General features: G+C 40.2%; 2 protein-coding genes across 2 annotated transcripts; both read right to left on the bottom strand.

Moving 5' to 3' along the window:
- Positions 1-2,520: 2,520 nt before the first annotated feature.
- On the bottom strand, positions 2,521-7,935 carry ddias (DNA damage-induced apoptosis suppressor). Its single transcript, XM_041044813.1, has 5 exons — positions 7,559-7,935; positions 7,013-7,174; positions 6,323-6,431; positions 5,718-6,028; positions 2,521-5,320 (listed from the first exon to the last, which is right to left on the bottom strand). The coding sequence occupies exons 1-5, from the start codon at positions 7,678-7,680 to the stop codon at positions 3,490-3,492; spliced, it is 2,535 nt and encodes an 844-aa protein (XP_040900747.1). The 5' UTR covers positions 7,681-7,935; the 3' UTR covers positions 2,521-3,489.
- A 408-nt stretch (positions 7,936-8,343) lies between these two features.
- On the bottom strand, positions 8,344-11,220 carry si:zfos-1056e6.1 (uncharacterized protein LOC107988029 homolog). Its single transcript, XM_041040703.1, has 9 exons — positions 11,094-11,220; positions 10,518-10,585; positions 10,345-10,392; positions 10,171-10,235; positions 10,013-10,050; positions 9,834-9,913; positions 9,225-9,287; positions 8,958-9,008; positions 8,344-8,677 (listed from the first exon to the last, which is right to left on the bottom strand). The coding sequence occupies exons 1-9, from the start codon at positions 11,167-11,169 to the stop codon at positions 8,624-8,626; spliced, it is 543 nt and encodes a 180-aa protein (XP_040896637.1). The 5' UTR covers positions 11,170-11,220; the 3' UTR covers positions 8,344-8,623.
- Between the last annotated feature and the right edge of the window lie 442 nt (positions 11,221-11,662).

The following is an 11,662-nucleotide window of genomic DNA, read 5'->3' as shown; positions in this document are numbered from 1 at the left end:
TAAGAATATTAAAAAGTAACGCAAATTAGTAACACATCCCAGCTACCTAATGACCATAGCCCTCTCTCTCTCCACATTTCCTGTCGCTGTCAAAAAGGCAAACCACACAAAAAAAATTTAAAAAAGTATTAAAAATTAAATATGAAAATTCAAATTCACCACCATGCACAGTAATACTGAAAGAAATTATGTTATAATTTAAGAAATGAGGACACATAGAGTAGCACAGTTGTGCTGGACACCTTGGTTTTGAGTGTTTCCATTCACTGGGTGCTTGGTGACATAGCTCACGTACTGTACTGGTTGTGTACAGAGAGTGTCTCCCTTGGCACACACACAGCTGCAGCTTTTGGAAACACATCACGTTCCGAGACTGTATTCATGAAACATCCAAAGGCCCGGGGCCAATTTCAAACTGGAATTACCGCCTCGCGGTTGTGATGCCTCTGCCAACGAGTCAAGTTGCTTTTTACATCCATGTCTGTCCAGAGTCATGTGATATATTTAGTGAAGACTTTGAAGGAATTTAATAAAAGGTGTTAAGTGTATTTTGTCATGAATGAATTCTTGAGTTATGGCTAAAAATGTGTTTTGTGAGGTCACAATGACCTTTGACCTTTGACTACCAAATTCTAACCAGTTCATCGTTGAGTCCAAATGGACATTTGTGCCAGATGTTATGAAATTTCCCCAAGGAATTCCTAATGTATTGCTTTCACAAGAATGAGACGGACGTGGGGTCACAGTGACCTTTGACCATTAAAATGTTTTCAGTTCCTTCTTATGTTGAGTTCAAGTGAACATTTGTGCCAAATTTGAAGAAATTCCTGCAAGGTCAAACAAAAAGGTAAGATGTGGGTATTTTCCTTTAGCGCCACCATCAGGCCAGACTTTATATTCAAATCTTAAAAAGCCCAAACGGCTATGGAGGTTTAATAAGATTGCACTTTGTTCTCCAAAGTGCATGAAACTGACACTTGTGGTTATATTTAATGACTCTCCGGGTTATATTTGCTATGTTTATTACTGAAGCAACGCTTGCCAAAATTCCCTGGCACGCACAAACACACACACACGAAAACAACTGCACTACATCAGGCAGCTGCATGCCAGTGTGACGTAGCACTCAAACAGCTACCACAGGGACACTTTTGTTGAGCTGTTGAGTACTCCCATAGCTAACGTTCTGTACTGCCTTCCTGTACATTTTTATTTACACACACAAAGTGGATTCAGCATCCCTCTGGCAGAAGAGGCACTTCAAAAACACACCACAAAGGCATGTACAATTTTGTACAAGTGCATCCTGTTCTTTTCCTTGTTTCAGGAACAGGTGTCTGTCACAGCTGTAACAGCTGGATGACGTACAGATGAGACAAGAGTCTGCAGCCATGCTAACCACTCTGTGAGGCTGTAACTGTGAAGAAAATTCACAAATACAGCCACATCACAACACATCAAAATAATGGACAAACCAAAATTTTGATCTGATAATGAAATTACCATTAAAATTACTCCATTGAAATGACCATTTTAAAGACACAACTAGCACTATCGTCATCTTTCTCCATGAAACGAAGCGACGATGAGCATGAGTTTGTCATCGCTCTGTTCCAATGCGCAACTGTCAGAAAAAAATGATCGATATAATAACTGATAAGCTCTGAGACGTACCACTGCAATGGATTGGACCATTTGGAGCCGGTTCTTGAGTCCCATCCCTAACGCATGGTAGTCCATCCAACAGTTGCTGAGACAGTTCCCTGCAAGCAGAGCTGGAGGAAAGTCAGGGGATCACCAGTCATCAGTGTGTGCACAAAACTTCATGTAAATCCATCATGCAATCATAGAGATATTTTAAGGAATGGACCGACTGACCAACATGGCAATCCCTACAGCCACGCTGCTTCAGTAGTGTGGCGAAAAAACACATCCTAACAGTTTTTAGCCTTTCTGGCTCCAAGCCCTCAGTAAATGGTTTTCATGTGTACCCAATGATTATTCCAAGATCTGTGGCCTGAGTTCCTGTACTAAAAAAAAGGAGCATGTGGCACTTCAAATAAAGAAGATGCCGTAACACCCATACAGGAACACAGACACACACATCATGCCATGCCCAGCTGACTACATACCGACCCTGCCTCTGCAACGCATACAAGGTTCCAGCTGTTTACTTCTTGTCCCAGTTCCATTTTTACACATGCATCACCTTCCTCTTGCCCCCTCTCTTGTACACACTGTACACATTGTACACACTGACCCCTACAAAAACACACACACAGTAGCAGCAGAACAGTAGGCTTAAGGACTCTGCTGCCAACAGAAGTACCAGGGAGCAGAATCAAATTAGACTGGAGAGCATTCAAGAGTTTCAGAGTGTGTGATACACTGAAATTAAAATATCCCTGGTTGAAATCCAGCTGGAGGCCTTTAATCCAAATCATTCTCCTTCCTACTGTCAAATATCATTAAAAAAAAAGGCTTTAATATTACAGAGAGAAAGAAAGTCTGTCAAGAATTTTAATTTTTAAATTACAGCGGCACTTAAGTGTTGCAGCAGTAGTAAAATTATCAGATACCAACCCAATTATACGCACACCATCCTTTCACTGTAACATCCATTTAATACAGAACTGATCACACACAAGGTCATAAGTCAATGATGCAAGTTATGAGGGTAGAGCAGTGAGTGTACACCAGCAGACAGCTGCTCAGAACACAGTTACTAAGGTGTCACAGGTACATCCTACATGGTACGGTCCGAATACCTCAGACAAGGGAAATATTACACACCTGAATGTTTAAAAGTTTATCTGATGAAGATCATGATTACTGAGATATTTCCAGTAAATGTCTCATTTGCTTAAAATGGAATCATGTGCAGGAGATTCTTCCTTTCAAAATAAATCTCCAAAACTATGCGGACATCCAAACATTAAAGCTACATTAGTTGCAAAATCCATGGGCAAGTAATAAATAAGCAGTTGGCCCAAGTTTGCTCCTGTAAGAACAATTACTATTCTGGGAAGGTTTTCCACAAGGGTTAGTTGAAGCAGGGCGCTGAAATCCTTAGTACAAACTATTCTACTGTGAATTTCTGTCAGTGGCGATTGCATGACTTCATGATTGATTTTGTGCATTTTTTAGTGATGGCTGTTCGTGACACAGCTGAACCCACCAATCAGTAGGGGTGTTTAAATCTGTGGAAGGGTACAGTACATTACATTCAGCTGAGGGTCGGTCAATAAGGCTCCTCCTGTAGTGCCTTTCAACAGCCTCTCTCCTGTCTTTAGTGTTTAACATATGTGCCCTATTCTTGGATCCTTCTGCATAGAACTGGGAGTACCAGCGACAGTAGAAGTGGTAGCAGTGGTACTACTTTTTCAACACAAAAGTAGGTCTATCATAACTTTGGTCGCCAGCCTGAAATACATTTTTTTTAAAAATCTTATTGAATCAATTTATACAGTCTATTGGCTAGAGGAGCTCTCAGGCTGAGTCAGAGAAAAGATCTCTAGACCAATCACACGCCTGGTTCTCCTCATCAAGGACGTAACCTTTAGATCCATCCAGACTCCTTTCGTCAACCATGTCACTGTCACAACTTCCTGCTTGTTCCAGACCTCTCTGTGATGATGTGAGAGATGATGGATGATGAGCCAACAGATATCCTTTGCAATTAACTTCGTGCTGCTCTTTCCACGTAGAAACCAAATCACTGCTGCTGTTATCAGTCTGCCTTCTTCTTCTGACCTTCACATTTAGTTGTGTTTTAGCAACAGGAGTGGGAAGAACAATTATGTCACTGTCTTCATAATCACAAACAGTCACATCGCAAACACTTGAGTCACGTTTGTGATTAACCCTTTCTGCCCCTCTCTGGACCCTCAGGTGCTGCTGAGCCAGCAGATGGTTTTTATGCTTGTTTGGTTTCCAGAACCGCCTTTTTGGGGTAAACCTGTGGTTGCGTCTGCTGGATTTTATGTCCCACATCATATTTTCTTTTGCAGACTCTCTGCCACAGTCAGACAGCTGGTCAGTACTGACAGCGTTCAGTCTACAAAGGGAAGAGGTGATGCTGGCTGTCTTCCTACTGTCCACTTCAGGCAGATTACTGTAAAAAGCACACAAATCTTGACTGTCTTCTTGTAAGATGAATTCACCTACTGTCAAGGAGGGGTATGAGGAGGCAGGTGACCCTGACAAAACAGCTCGCTTTACAATTGGGGTGGACTGAGAGGGAGGGATAAAGTCAAGCTCCTGTGTGCCTAGTGGAATTAGACTGTCTCTGTTAATGCATTTATTAGTTTTCAGTTTTGGTTTGTTTGGTGTTGAATATGCAACATTAGCATTTTCACTCCTAAGGTGCTGATTGTAATGCAGTGGGCAAGCTTCTGTGGCCGTCCTGACAGTTTCTGCATCCACGCTGAGAGTCTTTGTGTTCATGTCGCTCATGAGCGAGCTACCGAATAGGTCGGCTGAACAATTGTAGGTATCGCCTTCAAGGTGCTCTTCTTCTTTGTTTTCAAAAGACAGAGAACTAGCCTCCTCGTCCTCCTGACGGAAACAAACGCTTTTGGCTTGACTCCTGTTTACACATACAACAGAGTTCTTGCATACCTGGTCAGATAAATTATGTCTGTCACCTCCACTGTTCGCTGCCGGTGTATTAGTGACATCCAGTAACATCCGCGCGTAGCTTTCTGCTGTCTGTGAGTTACTGTGAAAAACAGACGTTGATTCAATTGACGAATTCTTGCCTTGTGATCTAATTTCCAGGTTGTTTCTTACCATTTCTTTCTGATTTTGCACATTTTCATGTGGCTCAGCTTTGCTAGCAATGTGAAAATCTTTGTGTTCCTCAACCACAAACTCTGTAAGACTCTCAGAGAAAGGCAAATCCTCCCAAGCCAAGGAGCTTGACAAAAATGTTTGGGAGAGCTGTCTGGTAGGAAACCTCTCTGTCTTACAGCTGAGTGGTGAATCCCTTCTGTGCTCAGGCTGGGAGGGACTGAGCCAAGTGTTCAAGATGGGCGTGTTAAAAGAGGTGTATGGGTATTTGGCAAACGATGGACTATTATAACAACTGCGCTCTAAAGAAAGAACAGGTGACAGAGTTCTTTCCTCTGTGGCTTTATGATTCTCCAGGAAGCCTCTCTGTACACGATGCGGTGTTTTGTTATTGTCTGTCTGCTGGCTGTTCCCATCTCCAACGCCCTGTGTATTGCAGCCTTCCTCCTGCTCTGCTGATGAAGTAACTAGTCCTAGTGATTGCTGCCATGGAGGGGTCGGACTAAGGGTGCAGTCTTGGTCCTGCGATCTAGAATGACAAAAACAAGACAAAGGAAAAGGTCAAGAAATGCCACAAAAGTAAGAAAATTTTGAAAAAGAAGATGTGAAATATAATGATAAAAGGCATGTAAAACTAGCATTGTTTTAGAACATAGACACGATGTGAGAGCAGATGTGCTGGACTGTCCATGGTGAGACAGCCTCATCTCCAGCTTTAACATCTTTACGTTTATGGTTTGAAATTTCAGTGCCTCATATTTGTATTTTCTTTCTCCAAAGGACACTTTCAAGTGAGAAAAAACTTTCTGAGGCACAGTTAGTTTGATTTCAAATTTCCTACATCGATCTCACAAACTTCCATTCATGACTAATTTGCTTTATCTGATAGAAAACAATAGTTAGCATTAGCTCCTTAATTGCATTACCTTAGCAGTGACTGGGAAAAAAGGCGTGAGGCAGAAAATGTGGAATTATTGAAGCTGCTGGCTGGAGAATGGTGAGGAATCAGGAGCAGGGTTGTTTCTGGGGGTCTGGTATTGCTGGGATCAGTGGATCCCTGCTCATACTCCGCAGCTTTCTGAAGAAGGAGTCGATAATAGCTGACCACTGTGCAGCCTCCCAGGCCTGCAGCTTTGGGGAGAATCATCTGACTGGCGATAAACTGGACTGTATCTTTACTGCTGGAACCATTCACAACAGGTCCTTCAAAACAAAGCCCACTTTTGGCTCCAGTTACCTTAAGGACACAAGAGGACAAGGACGGTTGAGAATGGAAATAATCATTAGTTGCAGCCCTAGTTCAAATACTCAGTATTATCTAATTTAAATACACAAATACACTGATTAGGATCGAATTGATTAAAAAAAATGAATCAAGTAATCAATGGATTTTCCATAAATTTTAAGATACTGAGGATTCACCACTGTCCTCTGGGATTTCATAGAAATGTAATCCACTATCCACTGTCAGTCATCAATCTAACAGTAAAAAACACTTTCAGTATTGATACATATATTGCATAAACTATACCTTTATACCAAAAATGAAATGTCTGCCAAGGAAACAGTCCTTGACAGCTTTTGCCAACAGTGTCGTTCTGGTTGCTGCTCCCACTGGTCCATCAAAGTTCTCCACCAACCTACAAAATTACAAACACAAAAAAAATGCACACTGCTTTTCACTTAACTGGCAAAAAGAGCAAACTCTAATCACAAGTTGTACTTGTCAGATGTGCCTCATTAAATGCTGGTAAAGTACAGTTAACTGTAAGAGTATTTGTAAATGTATTTCCTGTGACAAAGCATTTGCCACTGTGTTTTACGACACATACAGGTCATCTTAGCTGAAACAAAAACTTGTAGTAACGTAATAAAAAGTACAGTTTTCTGAGATAAAAAAAAAAAACCTTCTGGTACAAACCCCCCCCCCAAAAAAAACAGAGGAACTATTTAATGAGTATCACTGCTGTTTAGGCCACCATTTACTAAGTAAACTTCTCATATTATCTCTGTTTAACAATTTTTCCAGACCTGGTCCATCTCATTCTACTGTATGTATGGAGCAACATACCCTGAGACTTAACTGGTAAGCTCTTAAAAACCAGACTTGTGTATGCACGATGTTCAGTAAGTGGTTCAACTATGCAACAGGAACTGCCTGCGGAGCTGAGGGTGTTTAAGATACCTTTAAATTTCTTTGCTTTAAAAATCCTCTGCTTACCTCTGTAATCCACTGGCATGGATGCCAAAGAACGGGTTCAAGCAGGCTCCAAATACTGTTATTCCAAATATGCATCTGTCCCGTGTCACTTTCAGTGAGAGACGATACCTGTAATCAACCTGTTCCCTCAGACAGCTGTAACCACATTTGGAGCATCTGCATCTGTGATAGGTAGACAGAGAATACAGATGACTGTGTATGTCTGTATGTACACAGACATACACAGATGACTGTGTACATGTGTAAGTGTACAGGAAGTAGTTATACAAAGTTAATCTGCATTACAGGTAAAGGTTTTGCATTTTTATAGGTGTAACATACACCAGTGGCATAACTGGTTCACTTTCGGTTTTTAGCTTGTTCAGATATAACTTTTACACAGCTACAATATATGCCCTTGGCAGAGAGACATAATAAAGAAGGAAAATTAATTCTCAAAAACTTAGACAAGTTTCTTGGATGTTTAGTCACAGTGAAGTTACGGACCCACTGTTTCCTCCTCAGACGAGAAATAAAATTAGTCTTTTGGGCTGGTTGTGTTTTTACCTCGTCGCGTCCTGCCGCTCAACATCGATCCTTGAGAAGCAGCCTTTACAGCAGGGATAAAACACACAGGCGTCTTGCACAGACAACACAACACACTCCACCAGAGCCCGTCTAACAGACATTTAGCCTGCACAGAGCTTCATCTGAGGTACAGACACTGGACTGCAGCTAGCAGGCTAACATTGGGCTAACTGAGACTTCTCGCGAAAGACACGAGTGTTATTTTAACTTCACTATAAAAGCAACAACTTCAGAACCAAAACATTATTACATGTAAAATGTAATAATGTAAAAGAAAAAAAGTTTAAAAAATGAAATACAAAGAAAGATAAACCCTAACGTCTCCTCAGCTGTTTACACTTTGTACTTCTTCTTTAGTTTTGATTCGCTGGCGGTTGACGAGTCAGCTTATAGGTGCGTTACCGCCACCTACTGGATGTGGATCATAGAGTCTGTGCTGTGGATCAGTAAATCGGCAAATGTTTTCAAGATCTTGAGGAAGCCTTTCCACAAAAAATAAATAAATAAATAAATAAAACTGAGTCTGTTTTAAGAGGAAAGGGAGGCCCCGTGCTGTATTAGTATGGTTTTCCTAATAAAGTGCCTGGTAGGGTATGACATCAGTTATCAGTGTATTCTGCTTGGGCAGTTATGTTGCAATAGATCAATTCACCATTTTGTTCTCTCAAAAAATGTTGTCACTCTTCTACTCAGAATTAGTCTGTGGCATAATATGTAGTATGTAAATGTAAAAAAGAAAAAAAAACATATCTGTTTCTCTCCTTTATTTCTTTCATTTCATGGTACAAACAACATAAGGGAACATCACAGGTCACAGCTGGTCATTTGTCAATCTGTTGATGAAAGGTAGGCTGCCAGAGGCCCAACACAAAAGCATACCAAATATGTTGTTCCTCAGTTATACAGATTTGACACACTGAAGTTCTCACTACATTTTCAGCCAGAAAAAATACATGGATAGATAGATAACAGATAGATAACAGTTAATTTACTGAAAATACTTTTTTTTTTTTTTCAAAAAAAAAAAAAAAAAAGGCTGCTGGTTTACCACAGAGGGGCTCTGGTCAGGAACCCCTTCCAGCTGTGAGAATCTGCAACCTGCAACAGAGCATGACCATGTATGCAAACATGAAACTGAAATATAATTGCAGAGACAATGTAGAGACTTGGAGAATACTTGAAAACATTCCTTACAAATTAAAATAAAAAAGAAATAAAAGTGCTGCCAGTTTTATAAGCAAAGTTCTTGGACAGTAGGAAGATATGCTTATTCCCATAACAGATACGGAGGCTAAGCAAAAAGCCCTGAACTCTGAATTAACTTAAGAATCGTAACTGCACTGTTGCATGCTTATTATGTTTAATCAGACTGTCTCACCTGCATTCTCCTTTGAAGAAACCTCAGCTTCTGGTTGAGACATTCAATCTCCTGAGACAGGACAGAGAGGCCATGGTGAGGTGGATGTAGAAATGTATATGAATGTAAAATACCTGTTTAATCATTACACCAACTATCCCGTTCAAATTGTCACGTAAAGAAAATAAGTAAATATTATCATATGTAACCGGCCAAGGTTACACTCATTAGCATGGCTGTGCAATGTGCAACATTGTGTCCACTGCTGTAAAAGGAAAGTTCAAATACCTGGCCAAGCTTTTCATTGTGCCTGAGTTTGATCTGAGGCAGAAGGTCCTCCAGTCTCTGAATCTGTTATAAAACATGGGAATCTCAAAGATTAATTTACTGGCAGGATATAATAGTAAAAAAAAGCTTTATGGTCCAGACAAAATGAAAATGGCACGAAGAAATAGTACACAGTGAAAACTGAAGTGAATATATTTACATTATGGCAATGGATGGTCTGTATGGTGCATTTATTTTTCATGTATCCAGATTCACTTTCCTTATGTACTGGATGAAGTCAAATCAAGATATTGTATCTCAAAAACTTTGAACACCGCAAAATCATCAACACATGGTTAATTTCTCACTTGACAAAGTTCCACCTTATGTGAGAAAATTTTTCTCAGCTGTATTTTTCTGCATTCAATCATTTCCTTGTTGATACAAAATAAATTAAACTGCTATTTTGATCAATTGTTTTAGGAGAACTGGAGTTAAACATGAATTAATTACTAATTTTACTGTGGGCAGGGAATAAATGCACCAGTACTGTACTGTATTGGTTAGTGTGAATCACTCATACCATGCCACTATGCCAAACCACTAGCAGTTATTTATCCTGTGCCATACCCTCCTGTCAATGGTCTGTAGCCTGGTCTTCATGCTCTTGTTGATCACAGTCATGGGAATGGTTCTGGGCTTTGGATGCACTGGAAACAAAAAAAATAAAAGTAATTATAATCATCAAAAATGTGTAGAAAATTTAAGAAAACACTGTCAAAGAGATCAGAAGTTGAATCTGCTCTTACCATGCTGAAAGATCTTGGCTACCTCAAGCACATAAGGCCTGTGGTGAAAAATATATGTCACCAGTTAACATGGCTTAGTGCTTAGTAAATTATCCAAGTACCCACTGAATAGATGCATTGAAATATAGAACTAAATGCCAAAAGTCAAAACTCCTTACATGTGCTTGCTGTTAGCAGAGATGGAGCTGCTCAGAGGGATCAGGCAGCCACGGTGATTCCTTATCTGCACACAGATGAAAGCAGAAGTTATGCATCTCTAACCCCATATCAATAGTTTCAGCTACAACCTACAACATATTTTTCTTTCTTTTTTAACAATATTTTTGTTGTACCTTGAATATTACATCAGAAGAATTGAGTCCAAAGGTAGTGGTGATGATCTGAAAAGAGAAGCAATGTGAAATCTAAATAAACATTGCACTGATCGTTCAAACTCAGTACATTTTGGCTAATTACATACTGTGCATGTACAAAAATACAAGCAACAGGTGGACCACTTGCAAACCTGAATGACCGTGGGGACATCAGCCGCTGGGGGAATGGACACTTCTCGAAGAGCCACCACTCTGTCATCTGCAACACACACACACACACAACATGAGGTGCTACCACTGTCTAACATGTCGTTAAATAGGGTGGTAACTAATGTCTTTATTGATAAATTATTAAGAATTTTCACATTTTTTCTTGAGAGGGGGGCAATAGTTACAACCACAAACCACTTTACAACATTTGAGATGATTCAGGCATAACACTCAGCAGTCAAATGCAGCTGTTGCTGTGTCCTCTTTAACCCCTCACGGATAGTTAGCAGTCACACCTGCCTATTCATTCGCCATAGCACATAGAAAAAACGCCATGCACAGTTATGAATAACGTGTATACGCTGGGTTTATTTATTTCCATGGCCTCAGTAAAAGACGAGGGCACAATCTCCATTTAGCCTTCAACGGGGTTTAAGTGGCTTGTTGCCATGGGCACGGACGCAGAGAGCGAGACGTCAGTGGCTGAAAAATAATTAATCACTAATCGTAAAGCCGAAAGAAAAAAAACTAAAATAAAATACAGAAAATCTACAAACCGTGTTTGTCAAGCCGCCTCAGAGCGATCCAGACCTTTGATACCCGTGGTGATTTATCAAAACTGGCGTTAGACATTTTAAACTCAGCTCAGCAGCAGTGGTTAGACACGAGGGTACCTGCTACATCCGGCCAGGAACTTTCAAAATAAAGCGTCCTAAATCAAGCTGCTCACCAACTTGGCCATTAATTGTGTCCATAAGCTTTATAAGCTTCAGCGGGACATGCAACATTAACTGTACAAAATAGTGTACACACAATAAATGTAGTACATTCAGTACGTGTTTAAATAGGGCGTTTATTTTTGATAATTCAAATATGTTTTGCTGCGAATACTTAGTACTATGGTATTTTGAGAATAAGTTCCGCTATCTTCCTGGATGGGACCCTCTCAGCATTAAATTACACCAGTGGAGGAACACTGTGTGTACATCAAAAGGTGGACAAATGCTACAGATTTTTAAATGAACAGCCAGGCATTTGAAACCAAAAATTCACAAAACGAAAGTGAACGTTACTGAAAAAAGAAAAACCTTATACCTGACATATCCCTGAAAGCAGTGGAAACATG

This window comes from Toxotes jaculatrix, chromosome 1 (genome assembly GCF_017976425.1).
Source record: "Toxotes jaculatrix isolate fToxJac2 chromosome 1, fToxJac2.pri, whole genome shotgun sequence".
Classification (NCBI taxonomy): Eukaryota; Metazoa; Chordata; class Actinopteri; family Toxotidae; genus Toxotes; species Toxotes jaculatrix.
This window is presented reverse-complemented; position numbering and strand designations above follow the sequence as displayed.

Coding starts and splice junctions, on each gene's coding strand:
- ddias (XM_041044813.1), bottom strand. CDS start 7,680: ATGTCTGTTAGACGGGCTCTGGTGGAGTGTGTTGTGTTGTCTGTGCAA. Junction 6,432..7,012: donor CATGCCAGTGGATTACAGAG/GTAAGCAGAGGA, acceptor GTAATTTTGTAG/GTTGGTGGAGAACTTTGATG. Junction 5,321..5,717: donor TTTTCCCAGTCACTGCTAAG/GTAATGCAATTA, acceptor TTGTCATTCTAG/ATCGCAGGACCAAGACTGCA.
- si:zfos-1056e6.1 (XM_041040703.1), bottom strand. CDS start 11,169: ATGTCTAACGCCAGTTTTGATAAATCACCACGGGTATCAAAGGTCTGG. Junction 9,009..9,224: donor ACAATGAAAAGCTTGGCCAG/GTATTTGAACTT, acceptor GTCCTGTCTCAG/GAGATTGAATGTCTCAACCA. Junction 8,678..8,957: donor TTCTTCAAAGGAGAATGCAG/GTGAGACAGTCT, acceptor GCTCTGTTGCAG/GTTGCAGATTCTCACAGCTG.